The sequence below is a fragment of the Ursus americanus genome, unplaced genomic scaffold (assembly GCF_024610735.1).
Source record: "Ursus americanus isolate L20-20 unplaced genomic scaffold, mUrsAme1.1.p SCAF_65, whole genome shotgun sequence".
Taxonomy (NCBI): domain Eukaryota; kingdom Metazoa; phylum Chordata; class Mammalia; order Carnivora; family Ursidae; genus Ursus; species Ursus americanus.
Genome location: NW_028273647.1, coordinates 143596 through 170829, shown reverse-complemented (window position 1 = coordinate 170829; position 27234 = coordinate 143596). Strand labels below are relative to the sequence as shown.

At 50.4% G+C, this 27234-nt stretch overlaps 1 protein-coding gene and 1 long non-coding RNA gene across 4 annotated transcripts in view; one reads left to right on the top strand and one right to left on the bottom strand.

Moving 5' to 3' along the window:
- Nucleotides 1–24057, top strand: part of LOC123779055 (ral guanine nucleotide dissociation stimulator-like) — a 97324-nt gene extending 73267 nt beyond the window's left edge. Inside the window, exons 5-17 of one of the 2 annotated variants that reach the window (XM_087860470.1) lie at nucleotides 977–1214; nucleotides 3627–3789; nucleotides 4428–4643; nucleotides 5011–5114; nucleotides 5622–5691; nucleotides 6020–6101; nucleotides 6715–6747; nucleotides 7127–7248; nucleotides 16801–16977; nucleotides 19509–19613; nucleotides 20955–21139; nucleotides 22456–22661; nucleotides 23956–24057. In XM_087860470.1, coding sequence (XP_087716596.1) covers nucleotides 3697–3789; nucleotides 4428–4643; nucleotides 5011–5114; nucleotides 5622–5691; nucleotides 6020–6101; nucleotides 6715–6722 — 573 coding nt within the window. In that variant the 5' untranslated portion in view covers nucleotides 977–1214; nucleotides 3627–3696 and the 3' untranslated portion in view covers nucleotides 6723–6747; nucleotides 7127–7248; nucleotides 16801–16977; ... (2 more) ...; nucleotides 22456–22661; nucleotides 23956–24057. Of the gene's footprint in view, nucleotides 1–976; nucleotides 1215–3626; nucleotides 3790–4427; nucleotides 4644–5010; nucleotides 5115–5621; nucleotides 5692–6019; nucleotides 6102–6714; nucleotides 6748–7126; nucleotides 7249–7440; nucleotides 7720–16800; nucleotides 16978–19508; nucleotides 19614–20954; nucleotides 21140–22455; nucleotides 22662–23955 lie in introns of those variants that run through there. The other variant, XM_087860471.1, reaches the window with a different exon arrangement.
- LOC148106756 (uncharacterized) lies at nucleotides 13763–18074 on the bottom strand. 2 transcript variants are annotated; one of them, XR_015723544.1, is made up of 3 exons: nucleotides 17786–18074; nucleotides 15394–16512; nucleotides 13763–14869 (listed from the first exon to the last, which is right to left on the bottom strand). It is a non-coding gene; the product is annotated as an uncharacterized LOC148106756 (long non-coding RNA). The 2 variants fall into 2 exon arrangements; XR_015723543.1 differs by lacking the exon at nucleotides 17786–18074 and having other exon boundaries at nucleotides 15394–16806.
- Nucleotides 24058–27234: the final 3177 nt, after the last annotated feature.

The window sequence follows — 27234 nt, the reverse complement described above, 5'->3', positions numbered from 1 at the left end:
GTTACCACACCTGTGTTCTGGATGCTTTTTCTTTTCTTTTTTTTTTAAGTTTTATTTATTTATTTAACACAGATAGAGACAGCCAGCGAGAGAGGGAACACAAGCAGGGGGAGTGGGAGAGTAAGAAGCAGGCTCACAGTGGAGGAGCCCGATGCGGGGCTCGATCCCATCATGCTGGGATCACGCCCTGAGCCGAAGGCAGACGCCTAACCGCTGTGCCACCCAGGCGTCCCCTGGATGCTTTTTCTGGATGTCCTTGAGTCAGCACTAAAGGGAAAGCTCTGTGTGCACCTGGTGGAAAGCATAGAAATGAGGCAGGACTGACCTGGCAGGGGCCCCTAGGGCTGTGGAGTCCAGCCTTTTCCTTTCTCCCATGAAGGGAGGGTGGGCCCAAAGGAATCCCATCAGGTAGCAAGTTCACTGGTACAGAAACCACAGGAATCAAAATGATTATTTTAGGATGTAAATTCCAGGGGCGCCTGGGTGGATCAGTCGTTGGGCATCTGCCTTCGGCTCAGGGCGTGATCCCGGTGTTCAGGGATCAAGCCCCGCATCAGGCTCCTCTGATGGGAGCCTGCTTCTTCCTCTTCCACTCCCCCTGCTTGTGTTCCCTCTCTCGCTGGCTGTCTCTCTCTCTCTCTGTCAAATACATAAATAAAATCTTAAAAAAAAAAAAGAAGTAGAATAGTTGTTATACCGAGAGTTTTGTCTTCTCCCAAGTTACAGCCAGGACCAGCTGCAGACACCAGGGGATTTTGAACCAGTAGTTTTGTTCATGATAATAGCTGATTTCTCCGTAGCTCAGATCCTGATTACAGTTGATCAAATAAATTTTGAGACGCTAAAAGAAAATCAAGATCAAGTGCTTTTTATTTTAAAGTTCATTTTATTCCTAGTAATTTAAAATATTTTGTTAAAACTCATTCTTCTTCCAAATGAGGGTGATTCAGTTCTCTTGTTGGCTCGTTGGTTTTAGACGCTCATGGTGGCGTGGATCCGAGCAAACCTGTGTGTGTACATTTCTCGAGAGCTCTGGGATGACTTCCTTGGTGTGCTGGCCTCCCTCACGGAATGGGAAGAACTCATAAACGAGTGGGCCAACGTCATGGACTCCTAGACAGCAGTGCTGGCGAGAACTGCTTACGGAGTTGAGATGACAAACCTACCTCTAGACAAACTAAGTGAACAAAAGGAAAAGAAGCAGCGAGACAAAGGTACTTCTACTCTTACAGAGGAATACCAGATGTCTGAGATGGAGGCGGAGTGTGTCTATACATATAGGCAATTAATGCATGGAATTTTGGAATAAACCATACAGGCCGTGTCTTTTTAATGGTGGTGTCGGATGGTGTTTCATAGCACTCTGTCCTCGTAGTAAGGATGATGAATTTATGAAGGGGCTGTGGAGGAAGAAAGAAGATGAAGGGGAGTAGCAGTAGTAGCAACAGGAATAATAATAATGGCTCGTGCTTGTATGTATTCTCTCTCTTCACCCTCTTGGTAACTTCTGAGTTACTATCCAGGTATCACAGACAGAAACTGAAGTACAGAGAGTCCATGGTGATGGGCTCACTCAAGGTACCTAGCTGAGAAGTGGGAAAGCCAGAAATCGAAGCTGGGCAAGTCCAGCTCCAGGCACCACACTAGAAAGACGTATTCCAGTGCCTGCTTAGGCAAGGTAGAAAAATTCTGAGTGTTTCAGATGGGAGTCATTTTGGCTTTTTTTGTTTCTGGGTAAAAGTTGTTTTGAGACCTCGAGTCAGATCAAGGTGGAAAACATCAGTGGTGGTTTCTACTGGGGACAACAATTTGTCTTCATTACTGTTTGAAGGCTGTGACACAGTCTTGGGATTAATTCCCTTGTACTCCAATTTATTGTGTAAAGATTTTGAGGCAGTTCATAGAAGTACCTATAATACAATAGATAAAATGGGTAAGGACACTGGGGCAAATTTAAAGGGAGCGGAGTTGCCGGAGTGGTTAAGATGCCAGAATGCATGCCAGAGAGCCCTGTATACTTGCTAGGGAGGGAGAAGGGGAGCAAGCTTAGATGTGACTCTGATCTTCACAGGGTTACAGCAGAGGATCACAGATTCCAAATGGGGAACATCGACAGCTTAGGTGATACATAGCTTTTCTTGGTCCTAAAACTTGGGAGGAGTTTCTTCTCCCAAGATGCATAAAGTATACATTGCTTGCTTTGGGTAGACTATAGCCTCAACAATAGCCTTATTATAGACTGTATCAGCTTTTCCTGTGTGACAGATCACCCCAAAACATAGTGACTTAAAGGAACAGCCAGTTGTTTAAATCATGATTTTATGAGTTGGCAGTTTGGGTTGGACACAGTTGGGCAGTTCTGCTGGATTCCCTCCTGTGTTTGTAGTCAGCTAGGCTGTCAAATAATCAGCCAGGCAGCTCTAGGGTTGGCCAGCTGTCAGCTGGGGCAGTGATGGGGGGACTTGGCCACATACCTTTTATTGCCCAGCAGGCCAGCTCAGGCTTTTTTGGTGAGGTTTTAGGTTTCCAGGAGCAGCAACAGGGCAAGCCCAGATTTTCCAACGCATTTCAAATCTCTGCTTGCTCATTTTGCTAGCAAAGCAAGTCATGTGATGAAGCCCAGGGTCATTGTGGGAGAGGCCCACAGAGGATGTGGATGTGGGGAGGTGTGAACCAATTATGGTGATTACTTAACCATATAAACATGTCATTAATGGGACTGATTCTTATAATATCTTCGCTGCAGTCTGTGAGTGGCTGTATTTATTTATAGGAAGGTAAACAATCTGAAAAACACTGTTTATGGAATGATACAGAATGAATTCAATTATGTAATTAATGCCTTTGGCAAATATTTCCGATTGATCTATCATCTTGCTTATGAGGAGATAATGCTAAGTGAAATAAGTCAAGCAGAGAAAGACAATTGTCATATGGTTTCTCTCATCTATGGAACATAAGAACTAGGAAAATCGGTAGGGGAAGAAAGGGATAAAGAAAGGGGGGTGATCAGAAGGGGGAATGAAGCATGAGAGACTATGAACTCTGAGAAACAAACTGAGGGCTACAGAGGGGAGGGGGGTGGGGGAATGGGATGGGCTGGTGATGGGTAGTAAGGAGGGCACGTATTGCATGGTGCACTGGGTGTTATGCGCAACTAATGAATCATCGAACTTTGCATCAAAAACCAGGGATGTGCTGTATGGTGACTAACATAATATATTTTTAAAAAAATTTTTTTTAATTAAAAATAAAAATGAATTCAAATGTTCATTATAAAAATACTTGCCTTCTAAGCACTGGATTTGTGGAAACAAAATATACTCTCAGGAACCTGGGTGTGAAAACGACCCTTAGGTGGCAGCCACCAGCACATTACCTGTTCAGAAATCTCTGTCTCGGTCTCTTATCTCCTGTATTTCTCTTGGATCCTTGACCACTCATTTGAAATACTTGACCAGAGCTCTAGGAGAGGAAAGTAGAGAAGTGATACCTAATTTTGCAACAAGAGAAGCTGCTGATTATATACAGTTGGATTTATGAAATCTGCTGAGTAACACAGGCTGTGCAATGAATGATAAGGAAGTCAGCCTTTAGATTATTTTTCTTGTCTTATCCTTTATCAGGCTGTGTTCTATTCTCCGAAAGGAGCCACCGTGGGGAGATCCTGTTCTCTCAGCTGGCGGAGCCACCCGGATGTGGCCGAGCCAGTGCGATCGAGGAGCGCCACCACATCTGGGGCACCAGGAGCTGAGAAAGCAAGAAATATTGTTCGCCAGGATACAACTGGTAAACGTTTATTTAAGTGCTTCTGTGAGGTCCAGTTGCTATCTAAGATGGATTTATAGGAATAAAATGTTTTAAAAGCTTTAAAATTCGACTCAGAACATAAATACATGGCCTTTTATTAAGTAGGATGTTTCCGTATCTTTTAATTGTCTCTTCTGTTCTCTTCAAATCTGTTTTTGATACTTATTTCTGAATCATTCATTGTGAAAAAGAACTTGAGCTGTCACTACTGAGTGAGATATATGTGCAAAAGAGAGAAAATAGATATTTTGTTAGAAGCCTAAAACAAATAGATTCTCAGTAATCGCACAGCTGCATCATGTTGTTGAGCAGCGTGAATCTTAGTGTGGCGCTGTTCCAACACAGAAAAAGAGAATAATGCACATAGTTTGCAGGACTGGAGGGGGATATTGAAGTGCCTTGCTTCTGTTGGGAAGTGGAGCTTTACATGCCTGGAGCTGTTGTCCTTCTACCCTGTTCCCTCAGTGAAAAACAATGGAATGAAATCCACGGTCTCCACCCAGGCTCAGGCCAGATTCTCAGCTCCCTGAGGTCCAGCTCTGACCTGTGACCCCTACGTAGGACATGCGTCTTGCATGGGAAATGGCTGGGTGAACCAAGGTCCCCCTGTTCTCTAGGAGCTGTTCAAGAAGCTGCTGCCCCATCAGTGCCTGGGCTCCGTCTGGTCCAAGCGCAACAAGCCTGGCAGTGAGCACCTGGCACCCACGGTCCGGGCCACTGTCACCCAGTTCAACTGTGTGGCCAAGTGTGTCATCACCACCTGCCTTGGCAACCCAAGCATGACAGCCCGGGACAGGGCCATAGTGGTGGAGCACTGGATCAAGGTGGCCAAGGTATGCAACGGGAAGCCCAGCCGAGGTGCTCTCCTGAGTCTCGGGCACTGCTCTTCCCTTGATCAGGTCTCAGGGAGGAAGGCCCTGGTCTTTGCCCTAGGACTGTGCAGTCCCTAGGCTCTTCCGTCCAGGGATATGCTGACCTCGCCTTGCGTGGCCCTATGCTGGGATGCTCCGTTTCTGCCTGGCTCCTTCCTTGGAGTGAGGTAAAATCCTCCTCCTCCTCTTGGCCTCACGTGTGCCCTTCGGCAGGTCCCTGGACAGCGGCTTCCTCCAGCAGGAGCGCTTTCCCCTGAGGGGGACTGAAGCTTGAGAGCCAACCAGGTGCCGGCTCCCCACATGACAGCCCATTCTCTTCCCTCCCCAGGCCTGTCAAACCCTGAGGAACTACTCGTCCTTACGTGCCATCCTCTCGGCTCTGCAGAGTGTCTCCATTCACCGCCTCGAGAACACGTGGGGGAAGGTTTCCAGGTGAGTAGGCCTCTCTCCATGGAGGGACCAGGATGGACGAGGGAGCTCCCAGAGGCTTGTCCTCTTCCCCCTCAGGCAGCTTGGACCTTCTGGGAGGTGGCAAACCCCGACCACAAGACCTGGGCTGGTGGGTGCGTCTCTCAGACTTCCTGGTGAAGAGGCCACCATGCCTCCCACTTTAGAAATCAGTTTTGCCAAATGTCCCACACGGGGCTGAGCTGCATTAAATCTCTTCACGTGTTTCCTTGACAGCCACTAAGCTCTCTGCCCATTTGAACCCCAAATTGACCCAAACAGCGTTTCTCAATGAATATGGGAAGGGAGGCCCAGGACGAGCCACATGAGAGCTCCCTCCCATGTCCTACAAAGACCTTAGTGCTCAGAGGATCCCAGAAGAAACCCTCAACCAGGCAGGTTGACACTTTGGGGTTCTCAAAGAAAAGGCACTCGCACTCAACCCTGCCACATTATTCGTCCATTGATCCTGCCTCCCTTGCCTCTCTTCAGGAAGCCATTGAGGATCTTTCAAAAGCTGTGCAGCAAGGACACCGCACAGGGCAGGAACCTGCTCATCAAGGTAGCCTGGAAGGTGCAGGTCTGGAAAGAGAGGAGGGGTGGGAGGGAACAGGGTCCTGCGAGGATGAAGTCGGGAATGGTCTGAAGCATTCCTTGGGGAGGGGAAGCCTTTGTCATGAATGTGGCGACAGCCTAGGTGAGGATGCCTTTGGCGGTGAGGGGGCAAGCAGGTGGTGTCCAAGCAGACTCCCTAGCCTTGACACCCTCTCTCTTAGTGTCGACAGCTGCTCCACGTGGTCACCTGGGGTGGGCCAGGAGGCTGGAGCTTTTTCAGGGGAGGGTCCTTGTGGGCAACAGAGAACAGTGACTCATCCCACTCTCCCCCTTAGGACACAGGGTGTCGTGCCCTTCCTTGGCACTTTCCTCACCAAGTTGCTGATGTTGGGAACCGCACTGGAGGTCTATCTGGAGGTGGGTGAGCCTGAAGATTGTGGGGGATGGACCAGAATCTGGACCTTTGGGAATAGAGCACCCCTGTAATGAGCCCTGAGCTCTCAGGACTCGGCTAAACTACCCTCATGACAGCCTCAGAGCTGCGTCTGTGAGGCCGGGGTCTCTTGCCCATCTCAGCGATGAGTGAGGCGAGACTGCAGTTAGGACATGGCTCCCGGTGCCCAAGACTGGTGAAGCAGCAGAGCTTCCTGAAGGCAAAGCTGCATGAGGTCTGTCTGAGTGGACCTCAGCCTCCCCCAGTGAGTTTGCTCGTGGGGAGAGAATGAAGTCAGGACCCTTCACATCAGCAAGCACCTCAGTAGCCGCAGCAGCCCCTTCCTGCCTGAGGCTTCGGCCTCCCCTACTGTCTTCCGAGAGGGTGGTGCTGCAGGGTCCCGACCTGTAGCCAGTCCATCTGCCCCATGTCCTCCTTTCTCTGGACCCCAGAGCCTGGCCTAGATCCCAGGCCCACTATCTGTGTATGCACGGCCCCCTCACGGGTCCTGGCCATGGTGCAGCATGAGAAGGGATGGGAATCAAGTGCTCCTAAGAACCAGGGGCTGCATTCTGATGGACTTTGTCTGCATTCCAGGGGAATGAGATCAACCACCACAAAAGAAATAAGGTGAGCATATGTGGCGCTTCCCGCAGGGAAGGGTAGGGAGTGGGCTTCAGAGATGTCCCTGGGAAGAACATTGCTTGGCTCCATCCCCTCCACCTCACATTTCCTGGGATCCCTTGAGAAGAAAGCAGTGCAAGTCCCATCCCGTTAGGAGATGGGGACAGAGCATGGCATCCAGGAGGACTTCCCGGAGGAGGGGCTACTGATACTCATCTCTGAGAACAGGTGGAGACCGGATGAATCTGCAGGGAGGAGGATGGCCATGTGTGCCAGGACCTGGGATGGGTGCCTGGTCCCGCTGCTCAACCCTCACCAGACCCTGCAGCTCCCCGCCCCCCCCCCCCAGGCTCCCTATGCATCCTGTGCTTCTCTCTCTGCTCAGGAATATCAAGTCATGACGGACATCATGCTGCTCCAGGTGGCTGCCGAGAATTACACCCTAGAGCCCGAGGATCCTTTTTGGGCCTGGTTCCAGGCTATGGAGCCGCTCAGCGAGGCTGAGAGGTGAGGCCCATCAGGAGCTGGGTCGGTGAGGTTCGGGGTGGACTCTTTCTGCTGGCCACTCCTGGGATCCTCCTTCCCTGGGCAGCCTCAGGCCTTGTTGCCGGGGCGCCAGACTCCAGCTGTGGGCAAACACTGGCAGGGACTCCTGAATGGAAGCTCCTGGGCAACTCACAGGTGTCCCTCTGTCCTTAGCTACACCCTGTCCTGCCAGCTGGAGCCCCGGTCCTAGCTGGTCAGCAGCACTCAAGAAGGAGAAGAACTGGCCGCAGTCAACCTCAGGGCTGAGCAAGTGTCCAGTGGCCCTGCAGGGATTCCTCAGCAGCTGCCTATGGGCGGTCCTTGCGCCCTATTTTCTCCACACCCCTTCCGCCCATCTATTTCCTTATGTAGGGGGCACCATTTAGTTGTTTTAAATAGTACCGTGATAGATTTGCATGTTAGGAGAGTAAAGCCCTTGTTTTGTTTTAGAGCCCAGGTGTGTGGTTTGGGTCTTTTACTTCCTGCAGTAATGGAAAACTTGCACAGACTCTCGTATTCGTTCCTGACCTAGGAAATCTCCCAGAGTCATCAGCTACTGTATGTGGGAGGAAGGAGAAGTGCCAGCCTTTCTCCCTAGCCACTGGAGGGCACCCCGAAATCCCCCTTATTCTGAGCACGGGTCCATTTCAGTCAATGAATTTGGGCAAACAGCAGAGATAGCCCCTCAGAACTCCTGAGATTTAGAGGTTGCAGGGACTTTCCCAGGAATAGCAACAACCACTGAAAGTGGGAGTCTTTAAGACTTGTACGCCCCAGAACTCCTTCCTGCCCCAGGACTGGGGTTGCCTTTCTCCGCTCTAAGGCCAGGAAGACTGTGTCCTGCTTCTTCCGTTGAGATGCTTTTTTGGTTTAGTGTTTGGTTTTGTATTGCCCCCTTATTTGGAACTTGTCGTATTGTAGTTCAATCTCTGGAACTGCATCAGCACCTAGTGGGGAAAAACACGGAAGGAGATCAAATCCTGCGTGTGAAGGGGACAAAGCCAGAGGAAGATAATTTGCAGATGGACTCAGGGCAGGCAGGACTTTCCAGCCTCAGTCTCCCCGTTGGCCGTTTACCAAGTTTGGAATCTTTTGGGATTCTTGTCAATGATCTCTGGATTCCCTTTCCTGCTTGTTTTGTGTGTTGGGAAAAGATGGGGAGGGGTACTTTAAAGGGCACACCTGAGCCTGGTTCCATGAACATCTATGCTGACCTAGGAGCCAGGATATCCAGCCTTCGTGCATCTCCTTATGCAGTTCTTCTGAAGCAGCAGTTCCCTCCAGGCCCCAGGCTCTGGGTCAGATGCACAATAGCTACTGTTCCCTGGCTGGCATCTGATGGATCAGGGATGGGCTCTTTCTTGCCAGGATAATGGGCCATATCCTTGACCAGAGAAACCCCACACTCTCCTTGCTGTCCGTCATGACTTTTAGGTCCATGTTTTCTGAAGTCCATCATCTCTATTTCTTTTATAATAATTTTTTTTTATTATGTTAGTCAGCATACAGTACTTCTCTAGTTTTTGATGTAAAGTTCCATGACTCATTACGTGCGTCTAACACCCAGTGCACCATGCAATAGGTGCCCTCCTTAATACCCAACACCAGCCTATCCCAATCCCCCACTCCCCTCCTCTCTGAAGCCCTCAGTTTGTTTCCCAGTGTCCATAGTCTCTCGTGGTTCATTCCCCCTTCTGTTTACCCCCCCTTTCTTCTTCCCTTTCTTCTCCTACTGATCTTCCTACTTCTTATGTTCCATAAATGAGTGAAACCATATGATAATTTTCCTTCTCTGTTTGACTTGACTTAGCATTATCTCCTCCAGTCCCGTCTATGTTGCAGCAAATGTTGAGAAATCGTTCTTTTTGATGGCTGCGTGATATTCCATTGTCACTAATATTCAACAGTTTACACACTCAGTCTCAGTTTGCACACTTACACTGACTTGTCCGAAATTAGGTACTCAGCCTGAGCCCCCAGACCTACTGGGTCCCCTGCACATTGAAAGTGAGCAGATGAGAAGCATCTCGCATGCAACTGGTTGCCAAAACAAAGCAGGGGTATGAATACTTCTATCAGACAAAACAGAATATAAAAAAAAAAAGAGTAGTGACTCACAAAGAAGGACACTGTGTCCCAATCATGGAGACAATGCAACAAGAAGATAGAACAATTTTAAATTTTTAGACACCCATCATAGGAGGACCCAAATACATAAAACAGTTAATAACAAAAAGCAGGCAACTAATTGACTGTAATACAATACAGTAGGGGATCTAACACCCCCCTTCTATTAATGGACACATGATCCAAACTGAAAATCAACAAGGAAACAGTGGCTTTGGGTGATGCACTGGTTTTAACAGACGCATGCAGAACATTCCATCCTCCAACAGCACATACTCATTCCTTTCGATTGCACATGGAACGTCCTCCAGAGCAGATCACATATTAGGCTACCGAACAAGTCTCTACTAATTCAAAAAGATGGAAGTCATGGCATACATCTTTTCTGACCACAATGGTATGGACTAGAAATCAACCACAAGAGAAAAACCTGGAAAGACCATGAACACAAGGAGGTGAAAGAACACGCTCCCGAGAAATGAGTGGGTCAACCAGGAATTCAAAATAGGAAAAAAAATTACATGGAATCCAAGAACAATGACAAGACAAGCGTCCCAAAACTTTGGGATACAACAAAAGTGAATCTTAGAGGACCGGTTACAGCAATACAGGCCAGCTCCAAAAGCAAGAACAATCTCCCATCCCATCACCTGACACAAAGGGATCTAGCATAAGAACAACAGAGAGCTCTAGAGCAGGGGATCAGCCTTGGCGCGTTGGAGCTCTTGCTGTTGGGCCCATGCATAGCTTCCGTCCTTGCTCCATTTCCCAGCAGGTATGGTGTTCTTTCCTTTCCTGCACAACAACTCCCACCATGTCCACTGGGGAATCAACCCTTTATGGAATTCTAGAATGCTAGAAACTGCCAAAGAGGCCCAGGAAACAACCGTGCCTTCCCCATTTGGTATATCAAGGTGCCGATTAGCTTTCTCTTTGGGGAACATTCAACAGTGGTTTTTGAGACATCGTCTTAGGCCTGGATCCCCTGGGGATCTTGTGAAAATACAGATTCTGATTCAGTAACACTGGGAGGGACCTGAGACTCTGCATTTCCAACACGCTCTCCGCGGATGCTGAGGCCACTTGTCCACGGACCACCCTGACAAACGGTGCCAGCAGGCCATTTGACCAAAGTTATCTGTTTCACCACTGAAAACAGAATTTTCAGCAACAGTTTGGCCGCAGCGAGGAGGCCTTTTTATTGCCGGGAAGATAAACAGCCAGGGCAGGGCTTTGTCCACACCTGCAGGCCTCTCCTCTTCTTCTCTTCCAGGGCATATGGAGGCAGGATGGAAGGAGGTCAATAGTTTAGGAGCTTCTTTAGGTCAGTGGGTTTTCTTTCCTGTGCCCTCCTGTATCTCTGCAATGTGTGCAGAGCACAAAGTCCTTCCAAGAGGGATGGCCGAGGCTGAAAGGGGGTAAGGTGGGAGCCTGAGCTCCTGAGTCAGCCCTGGCACGTGGGCAGAGGCAGGTGCTAGGGGCCACTCTGTGTGTGGTGCACGGGCTCCCTCGCAAGTCCCCATGAACGGGCCAGAGGAGCTTCAGAGAGGACGGGCAGAAGACCCAATATTGCTCCAGGCGACAGAGGAGGGAAAAGACAGGTTGGTTCATGGCTGAATGGGCTTGGATGTGGCTGCAGGATGGAAAGTGGCTGCAGATATACTACAGCCCCGTTCAGGGTAGTCTTGATAGAATGCAGCGACGGGAAATTCTTTCGAGCATTTCAAAATTCTTTCAATTCTTTCAGGTGGTATGGAAAGAAAAGCAGCCTGAGGAAAGAATATACATTGGCTCGTGGCAGTGGTAGATGATTTGGCTCGTTGGTCAGGGACTGGGAGGAAGAAGATTTATGACAATTAGTCGTGGGGAACAGACATGTAGGTGGACCCATGGGAGTGGGCACCAGGTATGATGATCTTTGCATCACACATTGACATCCGCCCAAGCGCATTCAACCTGGAAAAGGCACTAAGCAGCCGAGTACATCTTGGCCACTTGATATCCATTCTAGCCTCTCACATTGCCCATCCCAGTGCTAGCATAACGGGCTCAGGAATGGACATGGTGACATGGATGGAAGGCAGGGCCCCAAGACCTTCCCATTTCTTCTTTCAGCAACTATGCTCTGAGCGCTCAGCCTGTGCCAGGTGAGTTGGTGCACCCCAGTGCAGTCTGCAAATGGCCAAGTTGTTTCTGCTGTTCTGATGGAGAACACCTTGAAAGCAAGACGTGTGAAAGAACAGAGCAGATATTATACTCCAGTTACCAGCACAGTGTAGTAGGGAGGGCTAGGGAGTCACAGGAGAGGAGGGTCTGGAAGGCCTCCACATGGTGACATCTGCTGGTAGCAGATTGACAAGAGGGAGCAAGAGCTGCACACCTCTGGGAACAGTGTGTCAGGGAGAGGGCACCGCTGGGGCCAAATCTCTCAGACAGAAACTAGTTTGACGAAAGAAGATTCGGAAAGTGGCCAGAGTGGCTGGTGGAGGCTGGGAGGTGAGAACAAGAGATGGCAGTGGATGGGAGGGCCAGGTGCCGAAGCCTGGTCAGCTGAGTTAGCTATCTGTTTGTCTCTGAGAACACTACTAGAAAGCTTAGCACTTCTGAAGCGTGATATTTCCTAGCTCCCAATTCGGGGGGGCCTGGAATCTCCGCACAGTTGAGACTGGGTGTTTCTGCCCCCAGGTCTCTGTGTGATGCAGTCTGCGCCTCACCCGAGGCCCAACTGTGGTAAGATTTGCTCCCAAGTCACTGATGTGACTAATGTCAGGATTTAGCTCAGACTCAACAAAGTGGGTTTAAGCGAAATCCTGAATTTGAGTTCTTTTCTGCCTATTAGCCTGGGCACTCCCTAGGTTCCTTCCTCTGTGGGCCTTTATGTAGGGCAGTTCTAAACACCAGTGCTTGCTTCCCCAGTGCAGGGATACAGGAAAGAAAGGAAGGGAACAGAAGAGAGTAACAGGAAAGTGACAATGTTCTGTCATATTCTCTTGGTCAGAAACCTATTAGCAACCAGGCAGTGGATAGACAGGGAGGTATATAGCACGGGTGGGGATCCCTGGGAGCCACTGTGGAGTCAACGTGGTGGTATAGTCAGCACATTTCATCCAGATCATGGAACGGAGGTAAGCTTTAAAGTCGATGTGTGTTATGTTAACATGGGTTTGACTCCTGTGTGGCACTTAAGAGACAAAAAGAAAGAACAAAGAGAAAACAAACAAAAAACCAGTCTCAAATGCAGAGCACAGACTGGGGATGGCCAGGTGGGGGGATGGGTGAAATAGGTCATGGGGATTAAGAGTACACTTATGGTGCTGAGCACTGTGTAATGTACAGAACTATTGAGTCCCTGCTGTTCACCTGAAAGGAATATAACACTGTCTGTCAATTATAGTGTAGTTTCAAAACTTAAGAAAAATCGGTCCTATGAGATCTAAGCTTAGAATACGCAGAGTTTCCTCATGAGGTCTCATCGGGCTGAACGTCAATCCACATGAAAGGTAAATGAAAATGTCCAAAGACAAAAGGACAGTCTGTTTCTATGGAAAGGCCAGGGCCCACCTCTGTGTTCACGTAAAAGGTAACGTCCTATGCTACTGGCAGTTGGAGCAGAGTTTCACTCGAGTCCTATTGGAGCGATGCTCCTCTGGTGTTCTCATTCTACTGGGTTGTGTGTCTTCACGAAGTAATTGAAATAACGATTCCTAACCTTTGTCTCGTGGATGAAGCAATATTCGACTATCGGTAGCCATCGAACGTTTGTAGCGGGAACAACTTTCGGAAAATATTTAGCATTCGTATCTCTCATCGTATTACAGATAAGGAAGCTGAAGCCCAACAAGGGCACCCGGGGAACAATAACACAGAGGAGGTTCTCCTGACACCTGGTTCAGGGTCCTAACTCATTGAGGAAGTGTGAAGAACGCCCAACCCTCCAGGGTCAATGGACATATCATTTGAACGTGTCATTTTTAAAGAAAAGTGAAATGCAGTCAAACATGGAAAGACAGAAAATAACATCCTTTTAAAGAAAATCCACTATGATCCTCTACACTGTTTCTTACGTTCCACATATGAGTGAAAACTGATGATAATCATAGGGGAAAGGAGGGAAAACTGACCGGGAAGCCATCAGAGACGGAGCAAAACCATGAGGGGCTCTTAAGCACAGAGAACAACTGAGGGTGGCTGGAGGGGAGCTGGGTGGGGGGATGGGGCAATTGGGTGAGGAGCATAAAGGAGGGCACGTGATGTGATGAGCACTGAGTGGTATATGCAACTGATGAGTTATTCAACACTACATCTGAAATAAGGATGGACTGTATGTCGGCTAATCGAATTTCAATAAAAAAATAACGGAAATCCAAGGTTCTGTGTTTTCTTGTTTTCAATACGAAAAATACCGGATGATTTCTTTTCTTCCCACAAGCAATGAAGGGAGCTAGCCTATTCAAGGTGAGGCAGTTTTCAGGGCATGCTGCCTTTTTCATTTCAGCCCTAAAGAGACTTTCAAACATGCTTTCAGTTCCAGGCCTCTTGCCCTTCGAGTCCATTCTGAGCACCCTTGACAGGGTGGCAAAAACTTTGTCTCTTCAAGGTGGGTCACCTCAAGCAGGTAACATCTGTACTTGCCACAGAGTTACTACAGGTGTGCACCCTCCATCACTTACAAGTGCCTCTCGACAAGATTTCCTCACAGGCGGCATGAATACTGGTGGCTGATGGTTTTCTCTTTGATGACATTGATCCCATTTTTTCACTTGCACGATGACTGGGAGTCGGCTCTCGGTCTCATTCCTGGTGGTGATACAGCTCTCCAGCTCCCCCTCAAACATGTCCATCTCCTCTCTCCCAGAGAGGAACCTGCAGAACTTAGGGACCATGAACTGGGAACACAGAGCAAACATATAAAGGTCTTGCCTGACTTCAGCTCAGCATAGGAGGGACATACTGTTCCCCTTTGGTTTGACCCCAGTGTAATTTAGTACTCTAACCTTCTTTGCCATGGACTCCAGACAGTGGCTCACCAAGACGGGAGGGATACGGAGTTCCTTGCAGACACGCCCACACACCACGTTCATCACCTTCTAGCATGTAAGACTATGTCCCTCATCTGATTAAGAAACTCTTCAAACGTTAATGGATCAGAGTGCAATGAAAGTCTAACTTGGAAGAAGGGCTGAGCTCGGGATTCCGTCCAGTCATATGTCTCACTGCTCCCATCATCCACGTAGGTGCTGCACAAAATGGACAAGGTCCCATTTCCAGTACACAGCTCATGCTGGCCCATCATACATATTCCTATCCTCTTGCGATCACATAGCGTCATGACCCCATCATCATGCCCGTGCTTCTCCAGTTCATGCTGCTCTCTTACTCCACTAATGAACCTTTTTCATCTCGGAAGTGCAGTCCAATAATATTCATTTTCATAGCTTCACAAAATAGGATTTGGCCATGCTTTAATGGATATGACCTGCAAGGCACAGGATAGAAAAGAAAAATAAATTCACGTACAGGACATTCAGAATACTTACAATCTTTGTGACTTTAAAGACATTAGCAATGAAGTAAAAACACAATCCACAAGATGGGAGACCATATTTGCAAACTGTCTATCTGGCAGGGGCTCAATATCCAGAATGAATAGAGATCACATGAACTCAACAACAGACAACAAAATGAATGCAATGCGTGAATGTGCAAATTGGGAATAGGCATATCCTCAAAGATGTGCACGTGAAAAGAAATTTGAAAAGATACATCACTAATGTTAAGGGAAATGCAAATTATAAAAAGCAATGAGATACCATTTTACATCCTTTAAGATGACTCTTCCAAAAAAAAAAAAAAAAAGCAATCAGAAGGGAAAAAAAGAGCAAGTGTTGGCCAAGATGTGGAGAAGATGGAAGCCTTATTCAGTGTGTGTGGTAGGAATGTTTAACAGCATAGTTGTGAAATCAGTATGGTAGTTTCAAAAAAAATTAAAATTAGACTTACTATGTGTTCCAGTAACTCCACTTCTGGGGTGTATACCCAAATTAATTGACAGCATGGTCTTGAAGACATATCTGAACACACATTTTCATGGCATCATTATTCATAATAGCTAACCCATGAAAGCAATCCAAGTATCTGTCGAGGGAGGAACAGATGTTGTATGTACACATATTGGAATAGCATTGATTCTTCAAAGTGGAAGAAGACATTGACATATGCCACAACATGGGTGAACCTGGAGGATATTATGCTAAGTAGATGAGTATTCATGAAAATACACACTTTGACTTCACTCTTAGGACCTACCTAGAGTAAATTGCCAAAGATAGTAGAATGGTGTTGCCAAGGGCTGGAAGTAGGCGGTCATCGGAAGTTTCTGATTCACGGTATAGAGTTTGAGTTTTACAAGATACAATGAGATGTGAAGCTGGGTTACAGGGAGGTTGTTCAAACATATTAATGCATGGAATACACTTAGAATGTACTCCATGAACTTAATGGACTTAACGACATGAAAATAAATGTAAACTGCAAATACGGAGAAACGAACTCGGGACAATTTCGTCTAGCCATTTATATCCTTTCGTTTAGGTCCCATCTCAGACATTTTGCTTCAGCCATTTTCCATGAGGCGACTTTGATCAAACAAAATGTTCTCATTCTGTGCCCACTTGGAAGCTTACAATCAGAATTTTCCAAAACATGAACAGTTTTTTCAAAAGTTACTATCTGAGGTCACTTATTAAGACTTTCTATTCTTTGACAAATTGTTAAATGGAACAAAATTTTAAAATTCTATTTCATCTGCTTTAATTTTAATTCACTGATTTTTAATTTCAGAATCGACTTTCTATGCCAATGGCTTGAAGTTTTTAACCCCTAGGATAACCTACTGGCTTTCGGTTCTGCTGTTTTCAGTTTTGTTTACATGACGTTCTTTTTACCATGTCCAATTTCCTGATGCTCTCTATGAATATTAAAATATTTTTTTGCTCCAGTTGTTTTGATACATTTGACATACAGAACTGTGTATGTTTAAGATACCTGGCGTAATGATGTTCCTTTCGTATACTGTGAAACGATCGCCAGAATAAATTTAGTCCGCCGCCATCATCATCTCTAGAGATACAAAAATGAAGTAAAAAGAAAAGAAAGAGAGGTTTTTCTTTGTGATGAGAACTCTCAGAACTTGCTCTTTTCACACCTCTCAAATACACCATAGAGCAGTAATGAACTGTAGTCCTGGGGTGTACTGTAAATCCCTATTCCTTATTGATCTGAAACTGGAATTTGTACCTTTTCACCATTCACTCAATTCCTGCACCCCCTCCGCCCTCTGCTTCCGGTTACTTTTATCTGATCTCTTGTTCTGAGTTAGTCTTCCTCCTTTTCTCTTCTTTGTTTCAGATTCCACAGAGAAGGGAAAAATAGAGATCCTGCTCCTTTGCTCTGTGACTCTGCAAAGGCACTGCGTTGAGGACCCCCGAGAAAAGGCATGGCTTTTTTTGCTGGTGTGCCTGCGTGGGGCTGTGCCACCTGAGCTGGAGAACTGGGTGCAGGGCGCTTCCTTGTCCATGGTACCTGGTGAGTTCTGCTGGAGGAACTGGAGCAGGAAGAGTCAGGCAGAGGCCATTGTGGTTGTCGCCCCTGCCCAGAAACAGCTTGAAAGTTTTAGTAGCATTCTGCAGTCTAGGTGCTTAAGAGGGGAGGTGGGCTCCAAGATCTTCTCAATTATTCATTCAGTAACTACACACTGAGCACTGCCCTATGCCAGGTATCTTGCTGGGCCCGTGCGCGGAGCTGAAATTACCTAGGGCTCCTTTGCTTTAGGAGCTCCCAGTCTACACATGGACCAAAGCTCCAAAGAGAACGCACGTGAAAGAAAAGAGCAAGCGCTCTGTACTAGGAATGAAGTGTGCTACGGAGGAAGGCTGGGGAGTCACTGCATGGAAAGATATGAAAGGCCTCACTGAGGCTGAGGTTGCTGAGAACAGATTGACCAAAGGGAGCTAGGCCTGCACACGTCAGGGAGCAGCGTTTCAGGAAGAAGTGACTTGTGCTGCAGACACTCAATAACAGAAGCCAGTTTGGCCAGAGGAGTGAAAAAGGCAGCCAGGGTGGCTGCAGGGACACTAGGAGGAGAGCAGAGGGGAGGGAGGAAGGCAGGGACAGATGCTGAGGCCTGGGAGACTGTTACTTATCTAGAGTTGCCCTGGAACTGCATTGCCCTGATACCCTGCATGTGCAGGTGCATCGCTTTAATTTCTAACAGTATTTGTGGGTGAAGAATGCGGGCCCAAATTAGCATGGTTCCCCAGGCTCAAGGTGTGTCAGTGGCTGCGGCTGTGACCAGGGCCATACTGGAAGAGGATTTTGTCATAAGTTGGCTCACGTGACTCGGGATGCCATCCGGACTCAGAACCTGAGTTCCTGTGTGTCTTTTGGCCTTGGCACTGCCTCCGTTCTCTATCCTGTGAGCCTCTGTAGATGGCAGCTCAAAACATCGGTGCTTGGTTCTGCTTCAGAGAGAGAGAAGAAGAAGGGAAAGGGAAGGAGTGAGTAGTGGAACATGATGGAAAGTAACTAGGGAGTGAGAAACTCTTTGCATGGCATGTAGAGAAGCTCTAGGCATGGTACTTCATCACGTTGAATATGTCCTGTGGGTCAAAAGCCAGTCACTGACCACTTAGCGGTTACAGTCTGATGCCTATACCACAGGTCAGGATCCCTGGGAGCCATGGTGAAAGCCGCTCCCCTCATAGACCCAAACGAGGTAACGGGGTCTCGTTCTTCATATAACGGGAAACAATTGCATGGTTTTACTACAGAGGTTGACGATGCCTGCATCTTCTTGCTTTTCCAGACCATCATGGTGCCCACCTTAAAATGAGGCCAAGAGGGAAAGTGACAGTTGCAGTATTACATGGCTGGAACCCAGGCCTCTTCTGAGCGGCCCTCCATGCCAAGTCCCACCCCTTCTTGTAATTCTTCCATCTTGAAAATTGTGCCTCAGATACACAGGGGACCACCCCACACATGTAATAAATACTCTTATCCACAGACACCAGAGGATGTCCCAAGGAAGTAGATTCTAGCCTGATCCCCACACTGCAGGCTGGGAAAGTGGGGACTACGTGAGAGACGCAATGACATAGGACACACAAGTGCGCAAAGAAACACAGAACGTAAGGTCTGAATTCAGCTCTGCCTCCTGAAGCTTCGGACCCTAGTTCCATTTCCAGAGAGTGGTGGCTATGGCCTTTTTGGCTCATTGTGTCCAGTTCAGGAGATGACATGGGGGAGAAAGCTAAGGAGTCAACTGCCAAGAAGGGGCTCTGGATAGGTCTGACTGAACACATGGTCCCAGGGATTAGAATCTTGAAAGAGTGACCTCACTTCCTCTGTGATAGGCCCCAACTGAACTTAGAACTCTGGTAACCGGGCACCCAGATTCAAAAGACAACCTGCTCTCCAGCTCACTTGAGTGGAGACGTTCGAGAGAACAGGATGTTCTCTTGCTGCCTTCCTCCCTTCAGGGTCTCTGGGCCCAGGCAAGCCCAGAGAGAGAGACTTTCAAATAATTGTAGACGTCGGCTCAGCCCGCTTTTCCGAGCCCTCTGGACATGTGGCAGGAGACACCAACAGGTAACACGAGGCAGCTCAGGGCAGCCCACTGGAGAGCAGGCAACAACTGTGATGTCACCTCAGCAGGCCCACACCTCTTGCCCCTCATTATGTGTGTCCCTGTGTGTGTGTTGGGGTGGGGGGCTGGTTGTCTATGTGTAGAGAAGGGGACAGAGGATGTGGGACACACCCTTCCTGGGCAGAAGGAAGCTGCCAGGTGTTGGAAGCCTGGCCCATCTTTCATGTTCACACCCCAGGTCATAGCAGGCAGGATGAGAAGCTGAGCACTGGGGACCAAGCTCAACTACCTCGATGTTAATCACGAGCTCTAGAGTTTCATCCGGCTACCTCCTTGCTCGATGTCTTTTCAGCTGCCCCTCTTTGCCTCAACTGGAGAACAGGATTTCTAATGCGGGTGGCCCCTTGTGGCAATGTCCCGGGAGGACACTAATGTCTCTTGACCCCATGTCTATGGGGCACTGCATTTTCAGAGCTGCACCCAGGAGGTCATCGAAGAGCTGGTCTGGGACTTCAACTACAACGCCCTAGACAAGTGGCAGGTGCACCAGGCCACCCAGGATCAGTGCCGCTCTGAGGTGAGAATGGGAAGAGGGTTCCATGCACCCAGGGCCCCCACACAAATATGGGGACAAACCTGGGGCCCTCCCATGGTGTTTCTATATGAGTGCCCCGCAGGCCCAACCACAAAGTCATCCCAGTATCCACACCTCCACCACCAGCTGTGGGAGAAGGTAGGAAGACACTCTTCACATAGGTGGGAATGGTAGAGAATAGTGTTCATGTTTTTTGCAGTTTGGGGCGTGGGTTATTCTGTTTCATTCTGTTTTGTGTGACTTTTCCCACAGCCATGAGTGTCTTTGCATTTTGCTACTGTTTTGAGTATTTTCTTGACTCACCCCAGCCATCCTGTGTAGAACCCAGCTCCACTGTCCTTGGAGAACGTGTTCAAGGCCTTATGAATCCTCACCCCACACAGGGTGATTGAACATAAAAGGAACGGTGGGATGAAGCCATTCTATATGTTCCTCTGTAACGTATCACCTCTCAGAACACATCGACTCATTGTATGTCCCCCGGGTCACAAGCTGTGTCCTCATATGTCTTTTTGGACCTCCGTATGGGAGGTTTTCTGCCACCGTGATTCAGCCTTTCAAGCACGGATTGGGTGCAAGGCCTCTGATGCCTCCTGGCCCAGGTAGTGGACTCTGTCTTTTCAGAGTTCAATCCAGGCCATCTTTGAGGAGCTGCTTGCTCCAAGGGCTCAGCTACTCCATCTCCCTTGACAAGCAGCAGGTGCCTCGGCCCACAACAGCATCCAATGCTGGTCTGGGGTGAGAACAGGTCCAGATTGATGTCCAATCTCAGGACCCACAGATGATCACGGCAAGGCCAGAACCCACACTAGAAACAACCGGCTCCCCTGGGGCCTGCCGAGGAAGGTGGATTTCCCCTGAACCTTTCTCCCCACCTTAGGAACAGAGCAGGCCGCAGCAGCCTAGGGAAATGCCATGCATTCCATGCTCTGGACAGTTCTCAGGCCCAACGTCTATGATCTCGAGCAGCGTTGGAGATGCTAAGCCTCTGCTTTCTCCTGTCTGCAGTAGGGATGTTGACTGATGACTCAAAGGCATACAGTTCTTAATAAAGCCTATTCAGAGAGAGAAAGGCTGTGGTGGCTCAGCTAACAAGATGTGTTGAAGTGACCAATGCTTTCTCATTTCACCCCTAAAGGCAATTGTACTTTCAAGCCTAGAGCCTTTTTCTGGGTGGGCCCTCAAGTCCCTTTTCTTGCACAAGTTCCCGAAGGGATGGGACTCTCTGGTCTGAGCACCAGACCCTGATCATCCTGGTGGTTCGTGGTGTTGAAGCTGACTCCATTGCCCCCCACACCCCCCTTCTCTACCTGGTGGGAAAAGGAATCATCCCTGTCCCTGGATGAGGCCCAGACGATGCTGAGGCTCCGAGAAGGCACAATGGAGCGTTTCGTACAGTCCCTGGTGCCATCCTTCCCAGATGGGAGCATCTCAACCACCTCAACGATCTTCTGCATGTACGAGATGTTCACTTCAGCCACACAGGTCCTGGGCCAGCAGTTCAATCGGTGAGTGCCCACCCCATGCACAGCACAGGGTGAGCCTCCCATCTACTGGGTGTACATCTCGGGAATGGCCCTACCCCTCTCTGACCTTCCCTTTCCTCTTCTGAAAACTGGGGTGGTTAAGAGGATGAACCTCATACAGGTACTGTAGGAAATCATGGGAGGAAACATGGCACGGGCTACTCTGGTGCTTGGCTCTGTAGAAAGGGCTCCTGGACGTGCTGGGCATCTTCTTGCTTAATAGTTCTCTCTCTCCGGTCAAGAAGCTCTCAAGTGCAACCCTCACAGGCCGGTGGCCCTTCTGGGTTGACGAAAGGAAATGCAAAGCAGGCAGTTTCTCTATGTGCAAAGGACTTCTGAGATTCCATCTAGATGGTTCTGGTAGTTGTCCTTTGTGTGAGCAGCTCAGGGGCACACTGGGAGCAGGCAGACCAGCCCACGGGCCACTCAGGATTTGGAAAGTGCGGGCTGGGAAGTAGTCATTCAAGAATGTATATTAAGCACCTAGGAATGTGAATGGAGAGAGGAGATACAGTGTCTGGGTCTCAGTTCTAGTCAGAGGGTCAGATAGGCACTCTGCACACCCTAAGCATGCATGTCCAATGGTTGTTAGATGTGATATCTTCGTAGCCTCCTCTAGCTTTGAAAGGATCCACCAAGAGCTGGATCATAGGACAGATGAAATGATCAAGTAAAACTGGGACAGGGGTTTGGGTCCAGAAGCAGGGCTGGCTGCCTCCACAGAGCAGGGTGGGGGACTACAGGGGTGGTGGCTGGGGAGGGATTTGCCGAACCAGGGATCTCACCGATCTCTTGATTTCCAGTGGGTGGGCTTCATCTGGGGGGCTTCATGTGAAGAAGCAAATGAGTCAAAGAAGGCTGTGGAGGGGGTCCCGGGCCCTCTGGGCGGCAGAGCACAGTCTGGGCTCAGTGGGTGCCTGAAACACCCATCCCTTTGACGGTCCCAACTTGCTCTGCCTGCCCCTCCCTGCTGACCACCCCAACCGGGGCCAAGAACCGAGGGTGTGCTGAGCCGACCACTCACAAATCTGCCTCCAACCTGAGCCTTGATACTGGTGTGCATGGAGGATAGAGTAGACCAGGCCCATGGCCAGGTAGAGGAGAGGAGAAGTGGAAAAACCAGACTCATTCAGGTTTTCAGGAGGACCAGGCCTCCCACTACGAGGGCAGCTAGAGAGGGGTTGGAAGGGGGCTGGGGCCATCCTCTGGGACCCATACAGAAAGAACGGTGCTGTGGGAGTAGCATGTGCAATGCAAGGCCAGGCCTCTGACTCTGCTCCACATATGACTCTCCCCAGCACCCTGTCTCCCATCTTGGGTACCTGGCCTGACCAGAATTTGCAGGCTATCTATCAGTCCCTGGGCTGTGACCGTGTCGAGATCAAGGTGGACTATGTGCATGGGGCCATGGTTCTGAAGTGGCATGCCTGGGACCTGACAAACCATGTCCCCCTTCTCCTGATGCAGCGGGAACTTCTGGCACTCACTGAGGCAGAGGTGGAGGGTAAGGGGGATGGCAAGCTGGGAAGGCTAACTGGGATGCGGTTCATGGGCTGGGTATTCCTTTCAAGGCCATGGGGTCTGTCCTGGTTTTGCAAAGGCATCCGGAAAGTCAGTGATGTGGATGAACCTTTCTCTGTCTCCTGCCCCAGCGCCAGCTCCAGGGCTCCTTCCAGCGGCAGAGCCAGGAACAGGGCCTCCTATAGAGCTAGAGGCGACCCCGGCTCTGTGTCAACTGTCACCTGCAGTGTCAGAGCCAGCCTCCCCTCCGTCAGCTGTTCCAGAACTGCAACCCGTGCTCCCATCTTCTGCATGTGTGCCGGGTGCTGAGCAGCAGTCAGCTGGACCACCCTTTTTGCTAGAAAGTTTCACTCAGGCAACAGCCACAGAGCCCACCGCGGCCCCAGAGGCTTCCTGCCACCGCTGTGTCACCCCAAAGAACCAGCTGGGTGAGGAGAAGCCCGACCTCCTGGACTTCCCTCCCAGGCTGGTGGCAGAGCAGCTCACGTATATGGATGCGGTGAGCAGCTGGGCTCTCAGGGTGGGCCAGGGGCAGGCCTTCCTTCTGCTCTCACCTGCCCCACACCTGCCTTTCCCTGATGTGGACTCCTATGGTCTGGGACCAAATCTCAGCTCCACCACTTCCCAACCCTGTCAACCCATCAAGGTGCTTAGCCCCAAGCTTTCACTGTCCAGCTGCGGACTGTAGCGAGAGACCCTGATAAGCACTGATACGGAGGTACTAGGGAGAAGAAATGAGCCAGAATGGAGAGACCAATGGGCAGGCCCTGGTCCCGTGGGTGGAGGAGGGCAGCTCCCTGTGTTCAGTCAAGTCCATGGGTCACCCACTCATGTGCCTTGGAGGATGAGTACCCTCAGCATTGATTAGGCGTCTGATGTGTCCATGAGGACAGGGCAGACGGAAAAACGTGTGGTTGCAGCTCCCGTGTGAGAATGTGCATCTGAAAGGGGGGAAGGACCAGGGGGATGACCTGTTGGAGGGGAGGGGAAGAAGCCCCCTTGGGTTGGACCACCTTGCAGTGCCACCTGGAGCTGGGAGTTCCTGAGCATGATCAGGGTGCCAATGCCCTCCTTCCTTCCCTTGCTCTGTTTGCTCCTGGGTCATTGTGTACTGGGTTCCCTCAGGGAAAAACAGTGGAATGAAATCCACGGTCTCCAACCAGGCTCAGGCCAGATTCTCAGCTCCCTGAGGTCCAGCTCTGACCTGTGACCCCTACGTAGGACATGAGTCTTGCATGGGAAATGGCTGGGTGAACCAATGTCCGCCTGTTCTCTAGGAGCTGTTCAAGAAGCTGCTGCCCCATCAGTGCCTGGGCTCCGTCTGGTCCAAGCGCAACAAGCCTGGCAATGAGCACCTGGCACCCACAGTCCGGGCCACTGTCGCCCAGTTCAACTGTGTGGCCAAGTGTGTCATCACCACCTGCCTTGGCAACGCAAGCATGACAGCCCGGGACAGGGCCATGGTGGTGGAGCACTGGATCAAGGTGGCCAAGGTATGCAACGGGAAGCCCAGCCGAGGTGCTCTCCTGAGTCTCGGGCACTGCTCTTCCCTTGATCAGGTCTCAGGGTGGAAGGCCCTGGTCTTTGCCCTAGGGACTGTACAGTCCCTAGGCTCTTCCGTCCAGGGGCATGCTGACCTCGCCTTGCATGGCCCCATGCTGGGATGCTCCGTTTCTGCCTGGCTCCTTCCTTGGAGTGAGGTAAAATCTTCCTCCTCCTCTTGGCCTCACGTGTGCCCTTCGGCAGGTCCCTGGACAGCGGCTTCCTCCAGCAGGAGCACTTTCCCCTGAGGGGGACTGAAGCTTGAGAGCCAATCAGGTGCCGGCTCCCCACGTGACAGCCCATTCTCTTCCCTCCCCAGGCCTGTCAAACCCTGAGGAACTACTCGTCCTTACGTGCCATCCTCTCGGCTCTGCAGAGTGTCTCCATTCACCGCCTCGAGAACACGTGGGGGAAGGTTTCCAGGTGAGTAGGCCTCTCTCCATGGAGGGACCAGGATGGACGAGGGAGCTCCCAGAGGCTTGTCCTCTTCCCCCTCAGGCAGCTTGGACCTTCTGGGAGGCGGCAAACCCCGACCACAGGACCTGGGCTGGTGGGTGCGTCTCTCAGCCTCCCTGGTGAGGAGGTCACCATGCCTCCCACTTTAGAAATCAGTTTTGCCAAATGTCCCACACGTGGCTGAGCTGCATTAAATCTCTTCACGTGTTTCCTTGACAGCCACTAAGTTCTCTGCCCATTTGAACCCCAAATTGACCCAAACAGCGTTTCTCAATGAATATGGGAAGGGAGGCCCAGGACGAGCCACATGAGAGCTCCCTCCCATGTCCTACAAAGACCTTAGTGCTCAGAGGATCCCAGAAGAAACCCTCAACCAGGCAGGTTGACACTCTGGGGTTCTCAAAGAAAAGGCGCTCGCACTCAACCCTGCCACATTATTCGTCCATTGATCCTGCCTCCCTTGCCTCTCTTCAGGAAGCCATTGAGGATCTTTCAAAAGCTGTGCAGCAAGGACACCGCACAGGGCAGGAACCTGCTCATCAAGGTAGCCTGGAAGGTGCAGGTCTGGAAAGAGAGGAGGGGTGGGAGGGAACAGGGTCCTGCGAGGATGAAGTCGGGAATGGTCTGAAGCATTCCTTGGGGAGGGGAAGCCTTTGTCATGAATGTGGCGACAGCCTAGGTGAGGATGCCGTTGGCGGCGAGGGGGCAAGCAGGTGGTGTCCAAGCAGACTCCCTAGCCTAGACACCCTCTCTCTCTGTGTCGACAGCTGGTCCAGGTGGGGGCCTCTACAAACCTGGAGAGCCCAGAGGACAGACCTGTGCTCAGTGATGGGGTTGGGCTGGGTTGAGGGCCACAACAATGATGAGAGTAATAGGACCCTGAGTCCTCAGGAGACCATGGGAGATAGGTGGAGTTGTCACGTTTCCCGATGAGAAAACAGGCTTGGGGAGGCCAGGCTGCAAGCTCAAGGTCACACATGGAGTGAATGTTGGAGTGAGTTGTTCTGGAATCACTCACGGCCTGCTTCTGGCTAATGGGGCCTCAGGATCAGTATGAGTTAGGTCAGATGTCTAGGTTCTGAAGTCCAAGATGGTGGGGGCAAGTGGCCTGAGGGTATGATGGTCTCAAGGAACTTGTCCTTGGCCCTGCAGGAGCGACCATCCAATAGATTTGCCACCCTGGTGATGGCCCTCCGGGGAGCCCAGAAGAGGATGCAGAAGAAGGTGAGTGTGCCTGAGGCCCAGGGCCTCCAAAGTCAGAGGAGGAGGAGGGCTCCTCCCTGAGGGCTGGAAGCCTCCCAAAAAGGAAAGATCAGGAAGGGGGGGGCCTTCCCACTCCAGCTGCGGCTTCTGGGGCCACAGCTTCTACAATTCTTATTTCAAAAGGACCAGGAGGAGGGTCCAGAGTGGTCCATAGAGAATGGGTTTTGCGGGTGGGGAGGGACCGACCTAGTGCTCCATTCCCTGGCATTTTTGAAAAGCAGGCCCTGAAGGTGATGAGGAGGAGTCTGATGTTCTGGGGGGGGAGGGGAAAGGACACCCGTGGGGGGGAGGCTGCTACGGGTCCTAGGCTGCTCCACGTGAGCCCCTGGGGTGGGCTAGGAGGCTGGAGCATTTTCAGTGGAGGGTCCCTGTGGACACCAGCGAGCAGGGACTCATCCCAACCCTCCCCCTCATGACACAGGGTGTCGTGCCTTTCCTTGGCACTTTCCTCACCGAGCTGGTGATGTTAGATACCGCCATGGAGGACTATCTGGAGGTGGGTGAGCCTGAGGATTGTGGGGGAGGGACCAGAATCCGGAGGTTTGGGAGCAGAACGCCCCTGTACTGAGCCCTGAGCTCTCAGGACTCGGCAAACCTCTCCTCATGACAGCCTCACGGCTACCCTGTGAGCCTGGGGGCTGTTGCCCATCTCAGGGATGAGCGAGGTGAGGCTGCAGTTAGGCCACGGCTCCCGGTGCCGAAGACTGGTGAAGCAGCAGAGCTTCCTGAAGGCAAAGCTGCGTGAGGTCTGTCTGAGTGGACCTCAGCCTCCCCCGGTGAGTTTGCCCGTGGGGGGAGAATGAAGTCAGGACCCTCCACGTCAGCAAGCACCTCAGTAGCCGCAGCAGCCCCTTCCTGCCTGAGGCTTCGGCCTCCCCTACTGTCTTCCGAGAGGGTGGTGCTGCAGGGTCCCGACCTGTAGCCAGTCCATCTGCCCCATGTCCTCCTTTCTCTGGACCACAGAGCCTGGCCTAGATCCCAGTCCCACTATCTGTGTATGCACGGCCCCTCACGGGTCCTGGCCATGGTGCAGCATGAGAAGGGATGGGAATCAAGTGCTCCTAAGAACCAGGGGCCTCATTCTGATGGACTTTGTCTGCTTTCCAGGGGAATGAGATCAACCACCAGAAAAGAAATAAGGTGAGCATATGTGGCGCTTCCCGCAGGGAAGGGTAGGGAGTGGGCCTCAGAGATGTCCCTGGGAAGAACATTGCTTGGCTCCATCCCCTCCACCTCACATTTCCTGGGATCCCTTGAGAAGAAAGCAGTGCAAGTCCCATCCCGTTAGGAGATGG